Source organism: Anastrepha obliqua, chromosome 5 (assembly GCF_027943255.1).
Source record: "Anastrepha obliqua isolate idAnaObli1 chromosome 5, idAnaObli1_1.0, whole genome shotgun sequence".
Lineage (NCBI taxonomy): Eukaryota > Metazoa > Arthropoda > Insecta > Diptera > Tephritidae > Anastrepha > Anastrepha obliqua.
The window spans coordinates 55,526,586-55,551,859 of NC_072896.1; the positions used below are offsets into that span (position 1 = coordinate 55,526,586).

The window sequence follows — 25,274 nt, forward strand, 5'->3', positions numbered from 1 at the left end:
AAGATATAATTACAAAAATGGTTAATATAGGCTAATTTAATAATTTCACTTTTCCCTAATATGGTTTTTGTACCAGTGAAATAAAATTTATGTGAATAGCATTGTAATGTAATATTTGTGTATTTTACACAATATTAATGCTAATGGAACATCTGGGACCTATATGTGCATAAGCATAAAGCGAAATTCATAAACTGAATATAATCAATGAAATTAAGAAGAAAAAAAAATATTTTTGTTCATTTCTTAGCAACTTTCTACAACAAACTTCAGGTAGGGAATTACTAAAATAATGGGAAATCAAAACAGTGAATTCAAATATTCCTACAGATAATAAAATAAATTTAAAAGTTTTTGAGAATGTCGATGCAATTGCATCCTTCGTAGGTTGTAGGTGTTGTTGTAGCTTCTTAGGTTTGCTAGGGTATAACAGTGTGGTGATATCAATCACCTCCTAATAAAGGGTGAATCGCAAAATGAAATTTGTTTCTACTAGGTAGGCGTTGGAAGATATTACGTTGAGGTTGTAGGTGTGGATTTTTCCGTTTCATCTGGGTAAGGTGGAAGTAGGACCAATTTGACTAATGGTCTAGTCACCTGTCCCCTTTGTGTCGTGATGTCCACGACGCGTACCTGATTGTCGGGTCCAGGATGTAATTTTACTACTCGTCCCATTCTCCACTCGTTTGGTGGTAGGTTGTCCTCTTTAATTACGACAAGGTCGCCTACCTTGATATTAGGTTTTTGGTGTTTCCACTTCGTGCGTTTTTGCAGTTCGATGAGGAATTCCCTTTTCCATCGCTTGCAGAAGGTTTGATGAAGTGCTTTCAATTTCTGCCACCGATTGACTATTGAGGCAGGATTCTCGCTGGTTTCTATTTCTGGCGGAGCTAAGAGGTGTCCGCCAACCAGAAAGTGACCAGGTGTGAGAGGCTCTAGATCGGATGGCTCATTTGAAGAGGGACTTAAGGGTCTCGAATTGAGACAGGACTCAATTCGGCATAAGAGGGTATTAAACTCCTCGAAAGTGTATTTAAGGCCAGAGGCTGTCTTCTTGAAATGGGCTTTGAAGCTTTTCACACCTGCTTCCCACAGTCCGCCCATATGAGGGGCTGCTGCAGGTATGAAGTGCCATGTTAATGCCTGGTGGGCATATTTTGAAAGCGTGTTATTGCGTGTATCCGCAATAAACGCTTTGAATTCTGATCGTAAAGATCGAGAAGCTCCTACAAAGTTGGTACCATTGTCGGAGTAAACATTTTTTTGGACATCCTCGTCTAGCAACGAATCTCGAGAAGGCTGCTAGAAAGGATGGGGTACTTAGGTCATTGGTGGCCTCTAAATGGATAGCTTTGGTGGCGAAACAGATAAATAGACAGACGTAGCCTTTAGAAATGCGACATCCTCTGCCGCGGAAGCTTTTGATGTCAAATGGACCTGCGAAATCTATACCTGTATTAGTGAAGGCACGCGAAAAGGTGGTGCGTACCTGAGGAAGGATTCCCATGAGTTGGGTTTGCGATCGTTTTTTATAGATTGTGCAGATCTTGCAATTATGAATGATGGATCGGATCATATTTTTGACTCGCGGAATCCAGTACTGCGTTCGAATTAAACGCAACATCAGCTGATTTTCCCCATGCAGTGATATTTCGTGGATGAATTTTGTTATAAGGCGAGATAACCTGCTATTGTATGGGAGGATAATAGGATGCCGTTCGTTATATGATAAGTTAAGGGAAGCGGCCAGACGACCGCCTGCCCTCATGATGTCATCTTTGTCGAGGAATGGATTAAGGGGCAATAGCTCACTTTTTGTGTCAACTGTTTTCTTCTGCTTCAATTTCGCGTATTCTCCACCGTAATATTGCTTTTGACTGTTTATTATTAAGCGTTTTGTCGTTGCTTTAATTTCCTCAGGTGAAATTAAGCAAGACTTTGCTTGAAATGAAATCTTTGTATTAGGGTGGGTTCTTTGAGAGAATCTCATAATATATGATAAAACTCTCAAAGCCCTTGGTAAATTTGAAAAACGGTCAAGAATATCGCTGAAATTGATTGTTGCTGCTGAACATACCTTTACCTTTTTCTCTTCCATCGTTGTTTGATAATCACATTCTGATGTCGGCCATCGTGATTTGTCTTCTTGTAGGTAAGAAGGACCCTGCCACCACAAAGAATTATGAACCAGTTCCTTGGCCGGAAGTCCTCTGCTTGCTAAATCTGCTGGATTTGATGCCGAGTCCACATGACGCCAGTTATTGTTGCCTACCTTTTCCACTATTTTGGTTACCCGATGTGCCACAAAGGTTGACCACGAGCAGGGCGGTTTTCGAATCCATGCGAGGACGATTGTCGAATCTGTCCACAGATGAACATCCAGGTGTGCTAGGTTGAGATTTTCCGTAACCGTTTCTATGATATCCGCTAATAGGACGGCACCACATAATTCCAAACGTGGAAGGGATATCGTCTTAACAGGTGCCACTCTGGTTTTCGCGAGGAGTAGGTTGAGGTATACTTGATCCCGTTTCTTCACACGCAAGTAGACAGCAGCCGCATATGCCTTTTCCGAAGCGTCGCAGAACCCATGGATTTCGGCGTCGTCTGCTGGTGAATAGTGCACCCAACGAGGTATGCGGATATTGTCAATTTCCCCATAGTTCTGCATAAATGTCTGCCAGCGGTTTAATGTGACCGCAGATACGGTGTCGTCCCAATCAGTACCTTCTAACCAAATGTTTTGCATAATAATCTTGGCGGTAATTATTATTGGGGCTAGCCACCCTAGTGGATCAAAAAGTTTGGCGATTGCCGAGAGGATTTCTCTTTTCGTAAGAACATCGTGGTTTTTTATTGGCTTTGTCATAAAATAAAAATGGTCGCAATGAGCATTCCATCTTATGCCAAGTGCCTTTACCGAACTAGTGTCTTCGAAATCTAAAAAATCTTCATTGAGTAAATGGGCTTTTGGGATGCCCTTTAGAATATCGTTGCAGTTGGAAGTCCATTTTCGCAATGGAAATCCAGCGGACTGCAAAACTTGCGTAATTTCGTCTCTGGCTGTTATTGCAGAGTCGATGCTATGGCCACCGGCAAGAACGTCGTCAACATACATGCATTTCCGAAGTATGTTTGATGCTGTTGGAAAGGAATTTTCAACATCATCAGCTAATTGAAGTAATGTCCTTATCGCAAGATAAGGAGCACAATTTATGCCGAAAGTAACAGTCTTTAATTCGTATAGACTGATTGGGTCTTTCGGGCAAGTGCGAAAAACTATTCGCTGATATTTGGTATGTGTATTGCTTACCATTATCTGACGGTACATCTTCTCAATATCGCTGTTGAAGACATACTTGTATAATCGCCAGCGGAGGATCAGGACAGTCATATCTGCTTGCAATACCGGACCTGGATGAAGGACGTCGTTGAGGCTCAATCCATTGGCAGTCGGGCATGAGGCGTTAAATACCACGCGCACTTTGGTGGAGGTGCTCTCATCCTTCATGACGGCGTGATGAGGTAGGAAGTAGTGGTCAGTTGCATCTGCAGGTATGTTGGTTGTGATTTTCTCCATATGACCTAGCGTTTCATATTCTGCCACCACTCTATTATATTCTTTTTGCAGGGACGGATTTTTCGCGAGACGCGTCTCATTCCGGAAGAATTGAGAGCAGGCGCTCTTGAGTGATGGTCCCAGCTTGATGGTTGATGGAAAATCCCGTTTGAAGGGTAAGGTGACGACATACTTTCCATCTTGGTTGCGCTGCGTAGTGGTCCGATATAATTCCTCGCAATACAAGTCATCTTCAGTCTGTCTTTCCTTTTTTGGGATGTCTTCTAATTCCCAAAAGGCAGCTAGTTGCTTGTCCAATGTGACTTCGCTGAAAAGAGAAATTATTTTTGTTTTGGGTGGGTTGACCGTTTCGGCTCGACCAGTTAGTATCCACCCGAATACGGTCTCTTGGGCAAGAAGTGTACTTAGTACATTTTTCTTCAAGCCGCTTAAAATAATTTGGGGATAAATGTCTCCGCCAAGGACAAGGTCCACTGGTTCATTGACGAAGAACCTCTTATCCGCCAATGTGAGATCTGGAAATGCTTGCCTTGTCATTGCGCTTACTAGGCAAGTTGGCAGATTTCCAGTTAATTGCGGCAAAACTAGCGCAATTGTGTTTATTTTTACAAAAGGGTCGATAGGCGACCGCAGTTGTAATGAGCACGCTTGGCTTACCTGCGCAGATATCGAATTGTTGATGCCCGAGACTTGGGCATGCAAGCGTTTAGATGGCAGGTTGATTCTACGTTTGAGGCGTTCAGTGATGAACGAACACTCAGAACCAGAATCGATCAGAGCTCGTGCTGCAAAATTAACATTATTATGGAATATATTAACCATGGCTGTTCCTAGTAGAACCCCCTTGTCCGTATTGGAATAGCACGATTTAAAATTTTGTGTTCTGCTATCCTTTGGCCTATTAGAGTCGAGGCGTTTTAGGGCCTCCTTGGATGTTGAGGGCAGGTCATCAGCGGGATCTCTGGTTTCCTTAAGAGCTGCTGCTTTTGTTTGAACGGCTGTAATGTGCAGGAGCGTGTTGTGTCTTGAGTGACATGTGCTGCAGTTATATGAGCTCGTACATCTCGACACCGTATGTCCTGACGACAGGCAGTTCAAGCAACAGTTGTTGCTCTTGACGCACGCGATGCGATCGGTGACCTTTAATTTCCGGAACTTCGGGCAACTTTGCAATTTGTGGTCGTCAGTGACACATAATTTGCACATATGTTTGGCGACACTTACCTGAAAGTTACCCATCCTTCTTGGTGTAGTTTCCGTATGGTGTTGTAAGATTTGCGCCTTGGGCGCTTTGTAGGCTTTAATTCCTTTTAAGCCTGACACTGTTTCAAGTGTCTGAAACCTGTTGGAAAGGAATTTGTCCATATCTGTCCACTTTGAAATTTCAGATTTGTTCTCTATCGTTTGTTCCCAAAGCGATAGAGTACTTTCTGGCAATTTCGTGGAGCATAAATAAGTAATAATTGCATCCCAATTGGAAATATCTATTTGGTGGTTCTGTAATGAGGAAATGCAATTATTAATGTCACGTTGGAGTTTTTTTATCGAACTGCCACATTCAGTTTCGATTGTCTGTAGGTTAAACAGGATCTTCAGCTGCGTGTTCACCAGAATCCGTTTGTTTTCGTACCTTTCGCAGAGATTTTTCCACGCTGTAGCAAACCCGTCATTAGTGAGCGGGCACTTCCTGACGATGTCTCTGGCTTCACCCTGCGTTTTTTGGTTGAGGTGGAACAGCTTTTCGACCGGGGTGAGGCGTTTATTTAAAATGTATATGGCCGTGAACATATCGCGGAATGTTGGCCAAGATACGTAGTCGCCTTTGAAAATGTCGGTATCGCACGGTGGAAGGTGAATATTAAGTTCGCGTACTGCAAGCTCTTCGCCTTCCCGGTCTGCCTTTTCCAGCCTCGCAGAGAGGTCAGCCATCGTCGACATGCCGCGCAAATATGTGTGGTAACATATTTTATTTCTCTTCTTTATCGCGGCAAGATCCTTAGGAGAAGGAGTTTCTGTTGAAAGCAAGTGGTCGTACGCTGCTTTGGCTTTTTCCCACATTGCTTTCAACTCCTCCTGTTGGATCCGGAGTGAAAACTTCGAATGGTCACTTGACGGAGTGCCATTAAAATCGGATTCGAATTCCGTCACGGCGTCGACTAAACGAATATACGTATCCATATTGTAGGTATGGGATACAAAAACTTACGCGGTATTAAACAAAAAAAGGATGCTCCTTCGCGAAATGGAGACGAATTCACAGCGATACCCAAGCCCAAAAATGCACCACCGAGATTAAAATAACAGTATATTATGTATATTATGTATGTCTGTATATATTTATTGACCAAAAAGGATAATATATTTAAATTTGTATACGAGAATTTCGCCACCCACACAATAATCAGCGGTATGTATACACCTGTGCAAAAAGTGCGCTGGGATCGATTTCAATTTACTGCGGCGTTGTTTGTGTAGTTGTGTACTCAACTTCACAGCGGGAATGTACAAGTAAAAGGAATAAGAAAAAAAATGAAAATTCCCAACAACGCGCTGTTAGAGGGTTGATCTACTTGAAAATACCGCGCGCACTTGTATTGTCTGTTTGCGGACAGACGGAGTCGTTGACCCTTTTTGATTTTTTTTGTAGTTTTCTTATTTACACCAAAAAAAAGGAGTGTGCAATAAATCCACGTACCTGTTTTTTCTGGAACGGATTGTTGGTGATTTGCTTGCTTATGATTTGCTTGCTTGCTTGATCTGTTGGCTTGCTGCTGATCTGTTGGCTTGCTGCTGATCTGTTGGCTTGCTGCTGATCTGTTGGCTTGCTGCTGATCTGTTGGCTTGCTGGTGATCTTTTGGCTTGCTGGTGATTTTGGCTTGCTGGTGATTTTTTTGGCTTGCTGGTGATTTTGCTTGCTTGCTGGTGATCTGTTGGTTGGATCTTTTATTTTATCCGGCTCGAAGGACCATGTTTATTCGCTCGGATGCGACGCAATGGGCGGTTTGAACTGTGGGCCTCCACGGTCGCTCCGATGAAATATTTTAAAAAAACAGAAAACACAGCGTGTCAGTATATATTCTTTTAGTTTATTTCAGTAATATATATATACATAGATATATGCATAGATGCGCATTAATATATTAAGTATTAATATATTAAGTATTAATTTATATTTTACAACGTATTACTTACTTTGTTGGCTGACACGTCTGGTGGCTCCTGATTGTACAATCCAAGTGGAAGTTTTAGTTAAAAATTAGAAAGAAAGTAACCTCGCCGAACAACGTTTAACACGGTAAACGTTTTAACTGTTCGGCGGGGAAATGCCAGGGTTAACGGCCTTCACGTTGCAGCGACTGGAAACGGTGGTTAGCAACAGTCGGAACGGTAGGCGCAGTTACCATTAGGGTGGCTAAAAATTTATATTTAATATTAGGGTGTGGCCTAAACAGCCACTGCTAATCAGCACACATCTGTTGCATCAGCCATTTTTATGATTTGTGTTTTGCTGCTATTTGCGCACAATATACTGCATTATTGCATTTTCGACCACTTATGAGTTGCAGCGTTGCCAATTTTTGCATTTACGAACAGGTCCATATATAGGCATAAATATTTCAATAAAATTTTTGATCTTTTTCGTTTAACAAATTGTGGTCCTGAAAAGGACCGATTTTTTGTAAGTTTTCTTATTGATTTAAGCACGTTCACCACGAATACGTCTGGCCAATTGAATATCTTTTGGCATAATTGTAACACGCTTAGCATGGATGGCACACAAATTGGTATCTTCAAAAAGACCAACCAAGTATGCTTCACTTGCTTCTTGTAGAGCCATAACAGCAGAACTTTGGAAACGTAGATCTGTTTTGAAATCTTGCGCTATTTCACGAACCAAGCGCTGGAATGGCAATTTGCGTATCAATAATTCGGTACTCTTTTGATAGCGACGAATTTCACGCAACGCCACTGTACCTGGACGATAACGATGTGGCTTTTTAACTCCACCAGTTGCTGGTGCACTTTTGCGTGCAGCTTTTGTCGCCAATTGTTTACGTGGTGCCTTTCCACCAGTCGATTTTCGGGCTGTTTGCTTTGTACGAGCCATTTTTCACTACTCACTACTCACTTTATTATTTTCCCACACTTGAACACTACAGAACACTATACACTGTACTAATAACAAATTGTATGACGTTCACATCTTAAGTCGCAATTTCCTCTAATACGTTTCATAAGTCCATGTATTATGTAGGTATGTGTTAAAGCGAGATAGATGTATGGTGTACCTTTTGTCTTGGGTATTGCAGTTGTGAGATTTTGGTATAAATAGATGTGCTCTCGCTTCTGTTATTTCATTGGTGGTGAAGTGTCACAGTGTTAAAGTGTTAAATTCTTACTTGTGCAAATAGTAAATACTAAAAAATGACTGGTCGCGGCAAAGGTGGTAAAGGATTGGGAAAAGGTGGCGCCAAACGTCATCGCAAAGTTTTACGTGATAACATCCAAGGTATCACTAAACCAGCTATTCGACGTTTAGCTCGTCGTGGTGGTGTAAAACGTATATCTGGTTTGATATATGAAGAAACCCGTGGTGTTTTAAAAGTATTTTTGGAGAATGTTATCCGTGATGCAGTTACCTATACTGAACATGCCAAAAGGAAAACAGTTACAGCTATGGATGTTGTGTACGCTTTAAAGAGACAAGGTCGTACTTTATACGGTTTCGGCGGTTAAATAATTTCTTGCGTACATATTTAAAAAACATAAAAACGGTCCTTTTCAGGACCACAATATTATTTTAACAAAGACTCAAAATTTTGTACAATTAAGATTTTAAACAAACTCACAATTCTGTGATTCTATATTCGATGTGCACGAGTACATATGTACATTCTCATTATACAACTAAATAGATTATGACTGTATTTTAACACCCAGGCCTCTAACCTGATATATAATATTTAATTTTTAAATAATTTTTTTTCGCTAAATAAATACAACTTTTTAAAAATATATATGTAGTTAAAATTATATTTTTATATTTATTTCTTTAACTTTGGAATACAATCATACTCTTACTACCTTTGCCTTTTGCCTTCGCCAAGCATACAAGTTGTATACGCGTATGTAAGCACGTATGTATGTACATATGGGAATTTTGTACCCTGCTTTGACACATATTGCAAATTTTTTAAAGAAAAAGTAAAATTTTTTATTAATTAAAATAATATTTAATTAATTAAGTAAAAAATTTTGTATGCACACATATATATATATATATTTAAAAACGCGATTGATTAGTGAATATTTGCATTAATATCAAAAAATTAAGTATTATATTAAAATAAAATTTACATAATTCACATTAGTGAGATTTATTTATTTCATTACCATCATTCATTTCAACCAAAATTAAAGTTTTCAATATTCATCAAAATATTGGATTATTTCATGCATCCAACTAACGCCACTGAGAATTGCTCTGGTGATACCATGGAGATATTTAATTTTATTTTTTCAAACATATTATTTTAAGTAATATATAAAATAAAATGTTTAGATGATTGATAATTTGATATATTTTATATTTTCAATAGTAATAATTGATTTATATTAAGGAGTTTTAAGAAAATCGACTAAAACTAGCGAAAATTTAATATTTTGAGTACAAAGTTTCGACTAAAACACTCGTTACAAGAAAAATATTGATTTTATTCCAATTTAAGTATGTTGATATGAAAGTGACACATGCATACTATCGTTTTACATATTCATTTGTTGAATTAGTAAATTCAGTGAATTTTAGTGAATTAAATAAATCTTAAAGTTTGTCATATAGCAGCACTAAATAGCACTGGAACGTGAAAATTTGATTATCATCTTTTCGCTCTGCTTCTCAAATTTTAAACAGAGTTAAACAACATATTGAATTCCAGAAATTATCTTTATTTACCAGTGCTCTATTGGTGTAGTGCGTACAGTGCATAAAGTGAGTGAAGTGTTTAAAGTGTATAATACATACATACGTGGAATTTGAATTGAGGTTTTATTCTACAATATATAAATAAAGATGTCTGATTCAGTTGCTGTTGTGAATGTAAGCTCCCCAGTAGCTACTGCTGCTACTATTGCTGAAAAGAAAGTTGTTGCCAAAAAGGTTAAGGCAGCTAAACCCAAAAAGCCGTCGGTTGCCCCTACCCATCCACCAACACAACAAATGGTCGACGCATCAATTAAGAATTTAAAGGAACGTGGCGGTTCATCACTTTTGGCGATTAAGAAATATATTAGTGCGACATACAAATGTGATGCCCAAAAATTGGCACCATTCATTAAACGCTATTTGAAATCGGCTGTTACAAGTGGCAAATTAATTCAAACCAAAGGAAAAGGTGCGTCCGGTTCATTCAAACTATCAGTTGCAGCCAGTAAATCAAGCGAGGGAAAATTGAAATCAAAAGCCGTAAAATCAGCAGAGAAGGTTAAGGCTAAAAAGAAGGCAGCAGATAGTGGTGCATCAAAGAAAAAATCATTGAGTAAAGTCAAAAAGGCGGCAAGTGGTGAGAAAAAGGTAAACAAATCTGTTGCCAGTAAGAAAACAGCTGAAAAGAAGAAAACTGAAAAGGCTAAGGCGAAAGATGCAAAAAAGGGTGGTGCATTAAAAGTGAAACCAACTAAAGCCAAATCTGCAACTGCTAAGCCAAAAGCAGCTAAAGCAAAAGCAACTGCTGCTAAAACCAAGAAGTCTGCATCTAATAAAAAGCCAGCCGCAAAAAAACCTACAGCAGCAGGTAAAAAGTAAATAATTTACGGTGTTTGTAAGTGAGTTATAAACGGAACCTTCATGGTAAATTAATAATAAGCCCTTTTCAGGGCTACAAAATCTCTTAACAAAAAGATCAAAAGTGAATTTATTCCTTACAGTGTGTAGAAAACATTAAAAAAATAAAAACCAAGTAGTTCAACAAACTCAACAACAAAATCATATTTAATAGACTAATGAAACCATATGAACATATTCTTCAATATTAAGGAATTTTAAAATTAATTTCAATGTGCATACATACATATCGCACCCTAAATACAAAAAGGGTCACAACTCAAAATGTTCCTTCTGCTCAAATATGAACGAAACGTTATCAATAAAACGGTCCGCGAATGACATATGGCAAAAATAAATTTTTTGTTTTTTGATAGGACTGTTATAAGCTTACATTGCAAATTTCAGCGTGATATGTCACATAGTTTGTTTTCTGTGCTACTGTAAACAAGTCAAGCTCGAGTTTGGAAAATTTTGAGTTGTGACCCTTTTGTATTTAGGGTGCGATATGTAGAGATATTAATTAAGACATTTTTTCATTCTCTTTGTTAATTTATATTTTATGGCCCTGAAAAGGGCCTTGTTTTGTTTATATATTTATATACCTTTAGTTCAGTTGGAAAAATTATTTGGAACTGGTATATTTGGTGACAGCTTTGGTACCTTCACTGACGGCATGCTTGGCCAATTCACCGGGCAAGAGTAAACGTACAGCAGTTTGAATTTCGCGACTGGTGATGGTTGAACGTTTGTTATAGTGAGCTAAACGCGACGCTTCCGCAGCAATGCGCTCAAAGATGTCATTCACAAAACTATTCATAATGCTCATGGCCTTGGATGAAATACCGGTATCAGGATGTACTTGTTTCAACACTTTATAGATGTAGATGGCATAACTTTCCTTCCTCTTACGCTTCTTTTTCTTATCATTTTTAGTAATATTCTTTTGAGCCTTACCGGCTTTCTTCGCTGCTTTTCCACTAGTTTTTGGCGGCATTTTAATTTCTTCACAACTTTGACGATTTTATGATTTTATTTTCACTCACACTATTTGTCACTTATTATACCTACCATGCGTCATGTGCATGCTTTAGTGTATATTTGCCGACCAACTCTCTGATAAACGGCGAGACAATACGAAGTAGTAGTACACACACGATGCTCAACAGCACAGCATAAGGGTTGGTGCTCAGCATAGCGAAAAAGTATATAAGCAGCGCACATTTTGTGTATCAGTGAATAGTGTGCTTATACTTTGAGTATAATACAGTACAGTGCTTTGTCGTGTAGTGAAGTGAACAATCTATAGCAGTGAAAATGTCAGGCCGTGGTAAAGGTGGTAAAGTTAAGGGAAAGGCAAAGTCCCGTTCAAATCGTGCTGGTCTTCAATTTCCAGTTGGTCGTATTCATCGTTTGTTGCGCAAAGGCAATTATGCCGAGCGTGTTGGTGCCGGTGCTCCAGTTTATCTAGCTGCAGTTATGGAATATTTAGCAGCTGAAGTTCTTGAATTGGCTGGTAATGCTGCTCGTGATAACAAAAAGACAAGAATCATCCCACGTCATTTACAATTGGCCATCCGCAACGATGAAGAATTGAATAAATTGTTGTCCGGTGTAACTATTGCTCAAGGTGGTGTTTTGCCTAATATTCAAGCTGTACTTTTGCCAAAGAAGACCGAAAAGAAAGCATAAAGTGAAAAATATAGGCGAATTATAATTATAAATACCGACGCAAACAAACCGTCCTTTTCAGGACGACAAAATACATTTACAAAGAGATTTAATTAATTTCTCACTAAATGTGTTATTTTTTCATACATATTATCGAATGTGAATAGACGCATGTATATTTGCGCCAAAACTGCCGCATATAAACTGGTTATTTATACATATTCACTCATACATGTGTATACATGCCTACTGACTGTACGCTCGTGTATAAATGATGTGGAGTAGATAAAGAAATGCATATGTATGTTTGTATGCATGTACTACGTACGTTAACGAAAACACAAAAATATCTACACATATATGTTTACGCATAAATATTCCAATAAAATGTTTGATCTTTTTCGTTAAACGAATTGTGGTCCCGAAAAGGACCGTTTTTTCATAATAGTTTTCTTATTCATTTAATATTCTTAATAAAGAACGTGGCATCCCATTAGGTGTATTATATTTTTATACATATTACCGAATTGCGCCAAAATTGCTGCTTATAAACTGGTTATGTGTGCATATACATACGACATAAACGTGTATACATGCATGCCGACTATACTTAAAAGCACACGAGTATAAACGATATGGAGTAGATAAAGAACTGTATAGGTATGTATTACATAGATTTACGAAAACACAAAAATATCTACACATAGAGCCTATTCGTAAATGCATCACTGCGCTGCATAATGATTATTCTGCACTGCCACTGCTAATCAGCACACATCTGTTGCATCAGCCATTTTTATGATTTGTGTTTTGCTGCTATTTGCGCACAATATACTGCATTATTGCATTTTCGACCACTTATGAGTTGCAGCGTTGCCAATTTTTGCATTTACGAACAGGTCCATATATAGGCATAAATATTTCAATAAAATTTTTGATCTTTTTCGTTTAACAAATTGTGGTCCTGAAAAGGACCGTTTTTTCATAAGTTTTCCTATTGATTTAAGCACGTTCACCACGAATACGTCTAGCCAATTGAATATCTTTTGGCATAATTGTAACACGCTTAGCATGGATGGCACACAAATTGGTATCTTCAAAAAGACCAACCAAGTATGCTTCACTTGCTTCTTGTAGAGCCATAACAGCAGAACTTTGGAAACGTAGATCTGTTTTGAAATCTTGCGCTATTTCACGAACCAAGCGCTGGAATGGCAATTTGCGTATCAATAATTCGGTACTCTTTTGATAGCGACGAATTTCACGCAACGCCACTGTACCTGGACGATAACGATGTGGCTTTTTAACTCCACCAGTTGCTGGTGCACTTTTGCGTGCAGCTTTTGTCGCCAATTGTTTACGTGGTGCCTTTCCACCAGTCGATTTTCGGGCTGTTTGCTTTGTACGAGCCATTTTTCACTACTCACTACTCACTTTATTATTTTCCCACACTTGAACACTATAGAACACTAAACACTGTACTAATAACAAATTGTATGACGTTCACATCTTAAGTAGCAATTTCAACTAATACGTTTCCCAAGTCCATGTGTTATGTAGGTATGTGTTGAAGCGAGATAGATATATGGTGTACCTTTTGTCTTGTGTATAGCAGTTGTGAGATTTTGGTATAAATAGATGTGCTCTCGCTTCTGTTATTTCATTGGTGGTGAAGTGTCACAGTGTTAAAGTGTTAAAGTGTTAAATTCTTACTTGTGCAAATAGTAAATATCAAAAAATGACTGGTCGCGGCAAAGGTGGTAAAGGTTTGGGAAAAGGTGGTGCCAAACGTCATCGCAAAGTTTTACGTGATAACATCCAAGGTATCACTAAACCAGCTATTCGACGTTTAGCTCGTCGTGGTGGTGTAAAACGTATATCTGGTTTGATATATGAAGAAACTCGTGGTGTTTTAAAAGTATTTTTGGAGAATGTTATCCGTGATGCAGTTACCTATACTGAACATGCCAAAAGGAAAACAGTTACAGCTATGGATGTTGTGTACGCTTTAAAGAGACAAGGTCGTACTTTATACGGTTTCGGCGGTTAAATAATTTCTTGCGTACATATTTAAAAAACATAAAAACGGTCCTTTTCAGGACCACAATATTATTTTAACAAAGACTCAAAATTTTGTACAATTAAGATTTTAAACAAACTCACAATTCTGTGATTCTATATTCGATGTGCACGAGTACATATGTACATTCTCATTATACAACTAAATAGATTATGACTGTATTTTAACACCCAGGCCTCTAACCTGATATATAATATTTAATTTTTAAATAATTTTTTTTCGCTAAATAAATACAACTTTTTAAAAATATATATGTAGTTAAAATTATATTTTTATATTTATTTCTTTAACTTTGGAATACAATCATACTCTTACTACCTTTGCCTTTTGCCTTCGCCAAGCATACAAGTTGTATACGCGTATGTAAGCACGTATGTATGTACATATGGGAATTTTGTACCCTGCTTTGACACATATTGCAAATTTTTTAAAGAAAAAGTAAAATTTTTTATTAATTAAAATAATATTTAATTAATTAAGTAAAAAATTTTGTATGCACACATATATATATATATATTTAAAAACGCGATTGATTAGTGAATATTTGCATTAATATCAAAAAATTAAGTATTATATTAAAATAAAATTTACATAATTCACATTAGTGAGATTTATTTATTTCATTACCATCATTCATTTCAACCAAAATTAAAGTTTTCAATATTCATCAAAATATTGGATTATTTCATGCATCCAACTAACGCCACTGAGAATTGCTCTGGTGATACCATGGAGATATTTAATTTTATTTTTTCAAACATATTATTTTAAGTAATATATAAAATAAAATGTTTAGATGATTGATAATTTGATATATTTTATATTTTCAATAGTAATAATTGATTTATATTAAGGAGTTTTAAGAAAATCGACTAAAACTAGCGAAAATTTAATATTTTGAGTACAAAGTTTCGACTAAAACACTCGTTACAAGAAAAATATTGATTTTATTCCAATTTAAGTATGTTGATATGAAAGTGACACATGCATACTATCGTTTTACATATTCATTTGTTGAATTAGTAAATTCAGTGAATTTTAGTGAATTAAATAAATCTTAAAGTTTGTCATATAGCAGCACTAAATAGCACTGGAACGTGAAAATTTGATTATCATCTTTTCGCTCTGCTTCTCAAATTTTAAACAGAGTTAAACAACATATTGAATTCCAGAAATTATCTTTATTTACCAGTGCTCTATTGGTGTAGTGCGTACAGTGCATAAAGTGAGTGAAGTGTTTAAAGTGTATAATACATACATACGTGGAATTTGAATTGAGGTTTTATTCTACAATATATAAATAAAGATGTCTGATTCAGTTGCTGTTGTGAATGTAAGCTCCCCAGTAGCTACTGCTGCTACTATTGCTGAAAAGAAAGTTGTTGCCAAAAAGGTTAAGGCAGCTAAACCCAAAAAGCCGTCGGTTGCCCCTACCCATCCACCAACACAACAAATGGTCGACGCATCAATTAAGAATTTAAAGGAACGTGGCGGTTCATCACTTTTGGCGATTAAGAAATATATTAGTGCGACATACAAATGTGATGCCCAAAAATTGGCACCATTCATTAAACGCTATTTGAAATCGGCTGTTACAAGTGGCAAATTAATTCAAACCAAAGGAAAAGGTGCGTCCGGTTCATTCAAACTATCAGTTGCAGCCAGTAAATCAAGCGAGGGAAAATTGAAATCAAAAGCCGTAAAATCAGCAGAGAAGGTTAAGGCTAAAAAGAAGGCAGCAGATAGTGGTGCATCAAAGAAAAAATCATTGAGTAAAGTCAAAAAGGCGGCAAGTGGTGAGAAAAAGGTAAAAAAATCTGTTGCCAGTAAGAAAACAGCTGAAAAGAAGAAAACTGAAAAGGCTAAGGCGAAAGATGCAAAAAAGGGTGGTGCATTAAAAGTGAAACCAACTAAAGCCAAATCTGCAACTGCTAAGCCAAAAGCAGCTAAAGCAAAAGCAACTGCTGCTAAAACCAAGAAGTCTGCATCTAATAAAAAGCCAGCCGCAAAAAAACCTACAGCAGCAGGTAAAAAGTAAATAATTTACGGTGTTTGTAAGTGAGTTATAAACGGAACCTTCATGGTAAATTAATAATAAGCCCTTTTCAGGGCTACAAAATCTCTTAACAAAAAGATCAAAAGTGAATTTATTCCTTACAGTGTGTAGAAAACATTAAAAAAATAAAAACCAAGTAGTTCAACAAAATCATATTTAATAGACTAATGAAACCATATGAACATATTCTTCAATATTAAGGAATTTTAAAATTAATTTCAATGTGCATACATACATATCGCACCCTAAATACAAAAAGGGTCACAACTCAAAATGTTCCTTCTGCTCAAATATGAACGAAACGTTATCAATAAAACGGTCCGCGAATGACATATGGCAAAAATAAATTTTTTGTTTTTTGATAGGACTGTTATAAGCTTACATGGCAAATTTCAGCGTGATATGTCACATAGTTTGTTTTCTGTGCTACTGTAAACAAGTCAAGCTCGAGTTTGGAAAATTTTGAGTTGTGACCCTTTTGTATTTAGGGTGCGATATGTAGAGATATTAATTAAGACATTTTTTCATTCTCTTTGTTAATTTATATTTTATGGCCCTGAAAAGGGCCTTGTTTTGTTAATATATTTATATACCTTTAGTTCAGTTGGAAAAATTATTTGGAACTGGTATATTTGGTAACAGCTTTGGTACCTTCACTGACGGCATGTTTGGCCAATTCACCGGGCAAGAGTAAACGTACAGCAGTTTGAATTTCGCGACTGGTGATGGTTGAACGTTTGTTATAGTGAGCTAAACGCGACGCTTCCGCAGCAATGCGCTCAAAGATGTCATTCACAAAACTATTCATAATGCTCATGGCCTTGGATGAAATACCGGTATCAGGATGTACTTGTTTCAACACTTTATAGATGTAGATGGCATAACTTTCCTTCCTCTTACGCTTCTTTTTCTTATCATTTTTAGTAATATTCTTTTGAGCCTTACCGGCTTTCTTCGCTGCTTTTCCACTAGTTTTTGGCGGCATTTTAATTTCTTCACAACTTTGACGATTTTATGATTTTATTTTCACTCACACTATTTGTCACTTATTATACCTACCATGCGTCATGTGCATGCTTTAGTGTATATTTGCCGACCAACTCTCTGATAAACGGCGAGACAATACGAAGTAGTAGTACACACACGATGCTCAACAGCACAGCATAAGGGTTGGTGCTCAGCATAGCGAAAAAGTATATAAGCAGCGCACATTTTGTGTATCAGTGAATAGTGTGCTTATACTTTGAGTATAATACAGTACAGTGCTTTGTCGTGTAGTGAAGTGAACAATCTATAGCAGTGAAAATGTCAGGCCGTGGTAAAAGTGGTAAAGTTAAGGGAAAGGCAAAGTCCCGTTCAAATCGTGCTGGTCTTCAATTTCCAGTTGGTCGTATTCATCGTTTGTTGCGCAAAGGCAATTATGCCGAGCGTGTTGGTGCCGGTGCTCCAGTTTATCTAGCTGCAGTTATGGAATATTTAGCAGCTGAAGTTCTTGAATTGGCTGGTAATGCTGCTCGTGATAACAAAAAGACAAGAATCATCCCACGTCATTTACAATTGGCCATCCGCAACGATGAAGAATTGAATAAATTGTTGTCCGGTGTAACTATTGCTCAAGGTGGTGTTTTGCCTAATATTCAAGCTGTACTTTTGCCAAAGAAGACCGAAAAGAAAGCATAAAGTGAAAAATATAGGCGAATTATAATTATAAATACCGACGCAAACAAACCGTCCTTTTCAGGACGACAAAATACATTTACAAAGAGATTTAATTAATTTCTCACTAAATGTGTTATTTTTTCATACATATTATCGAATGTGAATAGACGCATGTATATTTGCGCCAAAACTGCGGCATATAAACTGGTTATTTATACATATTCACTCATACATGTGTATACATGCCTACTGACTGTACGCTCGTGTATAAATGATGTGGAGTAGATAAAGAAATGCATATGTATGTTTGTATGCATGTACTACGTACGTTAACGAAAACACAAAAATATCTACACATATATGTTTACGCATAAATATTCCAATAAAATGTTTGATCTTTTTCGTTAAACGAATTGTGGTCCCGAAAAGGACCGTTTTTTCATAATAGTTTTCTTATTCATTTAATATTCTTAATAAAGAACGTGGCATCCCATTAGGTGTATTATATTTTTATACATATTACCGAATTGCGCCAAAATTGCTGCTTATAAACTGGTTATGTGTGCATATACATACGACATAAACGTGTATACATGCATGCCGACTATACTTAAAAGCACACGAGTATAAACGATATGGAGTAGATAAAGAACTGTATAGGTATGTATTACATAGATTTACGAAAACACAAAAATATCTACACATAGAGCCTATTCGTAAATGCATCACTGCGCTGCATAATGATTATTCTGCACTGCCACTGCTAATCAGCACACATCTGTTGCATCAGCCATTTTTATGATTTGTGTTTTGCTGCTATTTGCGCACAATATACTGCATTGTTGCATTTTCGACCACTTATGAGTTGCAGCGTTGCCAATTTTTGCATTTACGAACAGGTCCATATATAGGCATAAATATTTCAATAAAATTTTTGATCTTTTTCGTTTAACAAATTGTGGTCCTGAAAAGGACCGTTTTTTCATAAGTTTTCCTATTGATTTAAGCACGTTCACCACGAATACGTCTAGCCAATTGAATATCTTTTGGCATAATTGTAACACGCTTAGCATGGATGGCACACAAATTGGTATCTTCAAAAAGACCAACCAAGTATGCTTCACTTGCTTCTTGTAGAGCCATAACAGCAGAACTTTGGAAACGTAGATCTGTTTTGAAATCTTGCGCTATTTCACGAACCAAGCGCTGGAATGGCAATTTGCGTATCAGTAATTCGGTACTCTTTTGATAGCGACGAATTTCACGCAACGCCACTGTACCTGGACGATAACGATGTGGCTTTTTAACTCCACCAGTTGCTGGTGCACTTTTGCGTGCAGCTTTTGTCGCCAATTGTTTACGTGGTGCCTTTCCACCAGTCGATTTTCGGGCTGTTTGCTTTGTACGAGCCATTTTTCACTACTCACTACTCACTTTATTATTTTCCCACACTTGAACACTATAGAACACTAAACACTGTACTAATAACAAATTGTATGACGTTCACATCTTAAGTAGCAATTTCAACTAATACGTTTCCCAAGTCCATGTGTTATGTAGGTATGTGTTGAAGCGAGATAGATATATGGTGTACCTTTTGTCTTGTGTATAGCAGTTGTGAGATTTTGGTATAAATAGATGTGCTCTCGCTTCTGTTATTTCATTGGTGGTGAAGTGTCACAGTGTTAAAGTGTTAAATTCTTACTTGTGCAAATAGTAAATATCAAAAAATGACTGGTCGCGGCAAAGGTGGTAAAGGTTTGGGAAAAGGTGGCGCCAAACGTCATCGCAAAGTTTTACGTGATAACATCCAAGGTATCACTAAACCAGCTATTCGACGTTTAGCTCGTCGTGGTGGTGTAAAACGTATATCTGGTTTGATATATGAAGAAACCCGTGGTGTTTTAAAAGTATTTTTGGAGAATGTTATCCGTGATGCAGTTACCTATACTGAACATGCCAAAAGGAAAACAGTTACAGCTATGGATGTTGTGTACGCTTTAAAGAGACAAGGCCGTACTTTATACGGTTTCGGCGGTTAAATAATTTCTTGCGTTCATATTTAAAAAACATAAAAACGGTCCTTTTCAGGACCACAATATTATTTTAACAAAGACTCAAAATTTTGTACAATTAAGATTTTAAACAAACTCACAATTCTGTGATTCTATATTCGATGTGCACGAGTACATATGTACATTCTCATTATACAACTAAATAGATTATGACTGTATTTTAACACCCAGGCCTCTAACCTGATATATAATATTTAATTTTTAAATAATTTTTTTTCGCTAAATAAATACAACTTTTTAAAAATATATATGTAGTTAAAATTATATTTTTATATTTATTTCTTTAACTTTGGAATACAATCATACTCTTACTACCTTTGCCTTTTGCCTTCGCCAAGCATACAAGTTGTATACGCGTATGTAAGCACGTATGTATGTACATATGGGAATTTTGTACCCTGCTTTGACACATATTGCAAATTTTTTAAAGAAAAAGTAAAATTTTTTTATTAATTAAAATAATATTTAATTAATTAAATAAAAAATTTTGTATGCACACATATATATATATATATATATATATTTAAAAACGCAATTGATTAGTGAATATTTGCATTAATATCAAAAAATTAAGTATTATATTAAAATAAAATTTACATAATTCACATTAGTGAGATTTATTTATTTCATTACCATCATTCATTTCAACCAAAATTAAAGTTTTCAATATTCATCAAAATATTGGATTATTTCATGCATCCAACTAACGCCACTGAGAATTGCTCTGGTGATACCATGGAGATATTTAATTTTATTTTTTCAAACATATTATTTTAAGTAATATATAAAATAAAATGTTTAGATGATTGATAATTTGATATATTTTATATTTTCAATAGTAATAATTGATTTATATTAAGGAGTTTTAAGAAAATCGACTAAAACTAGCGAAAATTTAATATTTTGAGTACAAAGTTTCGACTAAAACACTCGTTACAAGAAAAATATTGATTTTATTCCAATTTAAGTATGTTGATATGAAAGTGACACATGCATACTATCGTTTTACATATTCATTTGTTGAATTAGTAAATTCAGTGAATTTTAGTGAATTAAATAAATCTTAAAGTTTGTCATATAGCAGCACTAAATAGCACTGGAACGTGAAAATTTGATTATCATCTTTTCGCTCTGCTTCTCAAATTTTAAACAGAGTTAAACAACATATTGAATTCCAGAAATTATCTTTATTTACCAGTGCTCTATTGGTGTAGTGCGTACAGTGCATAAAGTGAGTGAAGTGTTTAAAGTGTATAATACATACATACGTGGAATTTGAATTGAGGTTTTATTCTACAATATATAAATAAAGATGTCTGATTCAGTTGCTGTTGTGAATGTAAGCTCCCCAGTAGCTACTGCTGCTACTATTGCTGAAAAGAAAGTTGTTGCCAAAAAGGTTAAGGCAGCTAAACCCAAAAAGCCGTCGGTTACCCCTACCCATCCACCAACACAACAAATGGTCGACGCATCAATTAAGAATTTAAAGGAACGTGGCGGTTCATCACTTTTGGCGATTAAGAAATATATTAGTGCGACATACAAATGTGATGCCCAAAAATTGGCACCATTCATTAAACGCTATTTGAAATCGGCTGTTACAAGTGGCAAATTAATTCAAACCAAAGGAAAAGGTGCGTCCGGTTCATTCAAACTATCAGTTGCAGCCAGTAAATCAAGCGAGGGAAAATTGAAATCAAAAGCCGTAAAATCAGCAGAGAAGGTTAAGGCTAAAAAGAAGGCAGCAGATAGTGGTGCATCAAAGAAAAAATCATTGAGTAAAGTCAAAAAGGCGGCAAGTGGTGAGAAAAAGGTAAAAAAATCTGTTGCCAGTAAGAAAACAGCTGAAAAGAAGAAAACTGAAAAGGCTAAGGCGAAAGATGCAAAAAAGGGTGGTGCATTAAAAGTGAAACCAACTAAAGCCAAATCTGCAACTGCTAAGCCAAAAGCAGCTAAAGCAAAAGCAACTGCTGCTAAAACCAAGAAGTCTGCATCTAATAAAAAGCCAGCCGCAAAAAAACCTACAGCAGCAGGTAAAAAGTAAATAATTTACGGTGTTTGTAAGTGAGTTATAAACGGAACCTTCATGGTAAATTAATAATAAGCCCTTTTCAGGGCTACAAAATCTCTTAACAAAAAGATCAAAAGTGAATTTATTCCTTACAGTGTGTAGAAAACATTAAAAAAATAAAAACCAAGTAGTTCAACAAACTCAACAACAAAATCATATTTAATAGACTAATGAAACCATATGAACATATTCTTCAATATTAAGGAATTTTAAAATTAATTTCAATGTGCATACATACATATCGCACCCTAAATACAAAAAGGGTCACAACTCAAAATGTTCCTTCTGCTCAAATATGAACGAAACGTTATCAATAAAACGGTCCGCGAATGACATATGGCAAAAATAAATTTTTTGTTTTTTGATAGGACTGTTATAAGCTTACATTGCAAATTTCAGCGTGATATGTCACATAGTTTGTTTTCTGTGCTACTGTAAACAAGTCAAGCTCGAGTTTGGAAAATTTTGAGTTGTGACCCTTTTGTATTTAGGGTGCGATATGTAGAGATATTAATTAAGACATTTTTTCATTCTCTTTGTTAATTTATATTTTATGGCCCTGAAAAGGGCCTTGTTTTGTTTATATATTTATATACCTTTAGTTCAGTTGGAAAAATTATTTGGAACTGGTATATTTGGTGACAGCTTTGGTACCTTCACTGACGGCATGTTTGGCCAATTCACCGGGCAAGAGTAAACGTACAGCAGTTTGAATTTCGCGACTGGTGATGGTTGAACGTTTGTTATAGTGAGCTAAACGCGACGCTTCCGCAGCAATGCGCTCAAAGATGTCATTCACAAAACTATTCATAATGCTCATGGCCTTGGATGAAATACCGGTATCAGGATGTACTTGTTTCAACACTTTATAGATGTAGATGGCATAACTTTCCTTCCTCTTACGCTTCTTTTTCTTATCATTTTTAGTAATATTCTTTTGAGCCTTACCGGCTTTCTTCGCTGCTTTTCCACTAGTTTTTGGCGGCATTTTAATTTCTTCACAACTTTGACAATTTTATGATTTTATTTTCACTCACACTATTTGTCACTTATTATACCTACCATGCGTCATGTGCATGCTTTAGTGTATATTTGCCGACCAACTCTCTGATAAACGGCGAGACAATACGAAGTAGTAGTACACACACGATGCTCAACAGCACAGCATAAGGGTTGGTGCTCAGCATAGAGAAAAAGTATATAAGCAGCGCACATTTTGTGTATCAGTGAATAGTGTGCTTATACTTTGAGTATAATACAGTACAGTGCTTTGTCGTGTAGTGAAGTGAACAATCTATAGCAGTGAAAATGTCAGGCCGTGGTAAAGGTGGTAAAGTTAAGGGAAAGGCAAAGTCCCGTTCAAATCGTGCTGGTCTTCAATTTCCAGTTGGTCGTATTCATCGTTTGTTGCGCAAAGGCAATTATGCTGAGCGTGTTGGTGCCGGTGCTCCAGTTTATCTAGCTGCAGTTATGGAATATTTAGCAGCTGAAGTTCTTGAATTGGCTGGTAATGCTGCTCGTGATAACAAAAAGACAAGAATCATCCCACGTCATTTACAATTGGCCATCCGCAACGATGAAGAATTGAATAAATTGTTGTCCGGTGTAACTATTGCTCAAGGTGGTGTTTTGCCTAATATTCAAGCTGTACTTTTGCCAAAGAAGACCGAAAAGAAAGCATAAAGTGAAAAATATAGGCGAATTATAATTATAAATACCGACGCAAACAAACCGTCCTTTTCAGGACGACAAAATACATTTACAAAGAGATTTAATTAATTTCTCACTAAATGTGTTATTTTTTCATACATATTATCGAATGTGAATAGACGCATGTATATTTGCGCCAAAACTGCGGCATATAAACTGGTTATTTATACATATTCACTCATACATGTGTATACATGCCTACTGACTGTACGCTCGTGTATAAATGATGTGGAGTAGATAAAGAAATGCATATGTATGTTTGTATGCATGTACTACGTACGTTAACGAAAACACAAAAATATCTACACATATATGTTTACGCATAAATATTCCAATAAAATGTTTGATCTTTTTCGTTAAACGAATTGTGGTCCCGAAAAGGACCGTTTTTTCATAATAGTTTTCTTATTCATTTAATATTCTTAATAAAGAACGTGGCATCCCATTAGGTGTATTATATTTTTATACATATTACCGAATTGCGCCAAAATTGCTGCTTATAAACTGGTTATGTGTGCATATACATACGACATAAACGTGTATACATGCATGCCGACTATACTTAAAAGCACACGAGTATAAACGATATGGAGTAGATAAAGAACTGTATAGGTATGTATTACATAGATTTACGAAAACACAAAAATATCTACACATAGAGCCTATTCGTAAATGCATCACTGCGCTGCATAATGATTATTCTGCACTGCCACTGCTAATCAGCACACATCTGTTGCATCAGCCATTTTTATGATTTGTGTTTTGCTGCTATTTGCGCACAATATACTGCATTATTGCATTTTCGACCACTTATGAGTTGCAGCGTTGCCAATTTTTGCATTTACGAACAGGTCCATATATAGGCATAAATATTTCAATAAAATTTTTGATCTTTTTCGTTTAACAAATTGTGGTCCTGAAAAGGACCGTTTTTTCATAAGTTTTCCTATTGATTTAAGCACGTTCACCACGAATACGTCTAGCCAATTGAATATCTTTTGGCATAATTGTAACACGCTTAGCATGGATGGCACACAAATTGGTATCTTCAAAAAGACCAACCAAGTATGCTTCACTTGCTTCTTGTAGAGCCATAACAGCAGAACTTTGGAAACGTAGATCTGTTTTGAAATCTTGCGCTATTTCACGAACCAAGCGCTGGAATGGCAATTTGCGTATCAGTAATTCGGTACTCTTTTGATAGCGACGAATTTCACGCAACGCCACTGTACCTGGACGATAACGATGTGGCTTTTTAACTCCACCAGTTGCTGGTGCACTTTTGCGTGCAGCTTTTGTCGCCAATTGTTTACGTGGTGCCTTTCCACCAGTCGATTTTCGGGCTGTTTGCTTTGTACGAGCCATTTTTCACTACTCACTACTCACTTTATTATTTTCCCACACTTGAACACTATAGAACACTAAACACTGTACTAATAACAAATTGTATGACGTTCACATCTTAAGTAGCAATTTCAACTAATACGTTTCCCAAGTCCATGTGTTATGTAGGTATGTGTTGAAGCGAGATAGATATATGGTGTACCT

General features: G+C 36.5%; 7 protein-coding genes across 7 annotated transcripts; 5 read left to right on the forward strand and 2 right to left on the reverse strand.

Annotated features, from left to right (window-relative positions):
• Positions 1-7,278: 7,278 nt before the first annotated feature.
• LOC129248774 (histone H3-like) lies at positions 7,279-13,488 on the reverse strand. The gene is made up of 2 exons (XM_054888389.1): positions 13,090-13,488; positions 7,279-7,689 (listed from the first exon to the last, which is right to left on the reverse strand). Exons 1-2 carry the CDS (start codon positions 13,486-13,488, stop codon positions 7,279-7,281), a joined length of 810 nt encoding a protein of 269 aa, XP_054744364.1.
• On the forward strand, positions 11,659-12,124 carry LOC129247034 (histone H2A). The gene has a single exon (XM_054885897.1). The coding sequence runs from the start codon at positions 11,722-11,724 to the stop codon at positions 12,094-12,096; it is 375 nt and encodes a 124-aa protein (XP_054741872.1). The 5' UTR covers positions 11,659-11,721; the 3' UTR covers positions 12,097-12,124.
• Positions 13,489-13,757: 269 nt separating the features above from the next.
• Positions 13,758-14,125, forward strand: LOC129247035 (histone H4). The gene has a single exon (XM_054885898.1). The coding sequence runs from the start codon at positions 13,814-13,816 to the stop codon at positions 14,123-14,125; it is 312 nt and encodes a 103-aa protein (XP_054741873.1). The 5' UTR covers positions 13,758-13,813.
• Positions 14,126-17,516: 3,391 nt separating this feature from the next.
• On the forward strand, positions 17,517-17,919 carry LOC129248403 (histone H2A-like). The gene has a single exon (XM_054887939.1). The coding sequence runs from the start codon at positions 17,517-17,519 to the stop codon at positions 17,889-17,891; it is 375 nt and encodes a 124-aa protein (XP_054743914.1). The 3' UTR covers positions 17,892-17,919.
• Positions 17,920-18,851: 932 nt separating this feature from the next.
• Positions 18,852-25,091, reverse strand: LOC129248775 (histone H3-like). Its single transcript, XM_054888390.1, has 2 exons — positions 24,693-25,091; positions 18,852-19,283 (listed from the first exon to the last, which is right to left on the reverse strand). The coding sequence occupies exons 1-2, from the start codon at positions 25,089-25,091 to the stop codon at positions 18,873-18,875; spliced, it is 810 nt and encodes a 269-aa protein (XP_054744365.1). The 3' UTR covers positions 18,852-18,872.
• On the forward strand, positions 19,525-19,918 carry LOC129247032 (histone H4). The gene has a single exon (XM_054885895.1). The coding sequence runs from the start codon at positions 19,601-19,603 to the stop codon at positions 19,910-19,912; it is 312 nt and encodes a 103-aa protein (XP_054741870.1). The 5' UTR covers positions 19,525-19,600; the 3' UTR covers positions 19,913-19,918.
• LOC129247031 (histone H2A) lies at positions 23,325-23,699 on the forward strand. Its single transcript, XM_054885894.1, has one exon. It carries the CDS (start codon positions 23,325-23,327, stop codon positions 23,697-23,699), a length of 375 nt encoding a protein of 124 aa, XP_054741869.1.
• Positions 25,092-25,274: the final 183 nt, after the last annotated feature.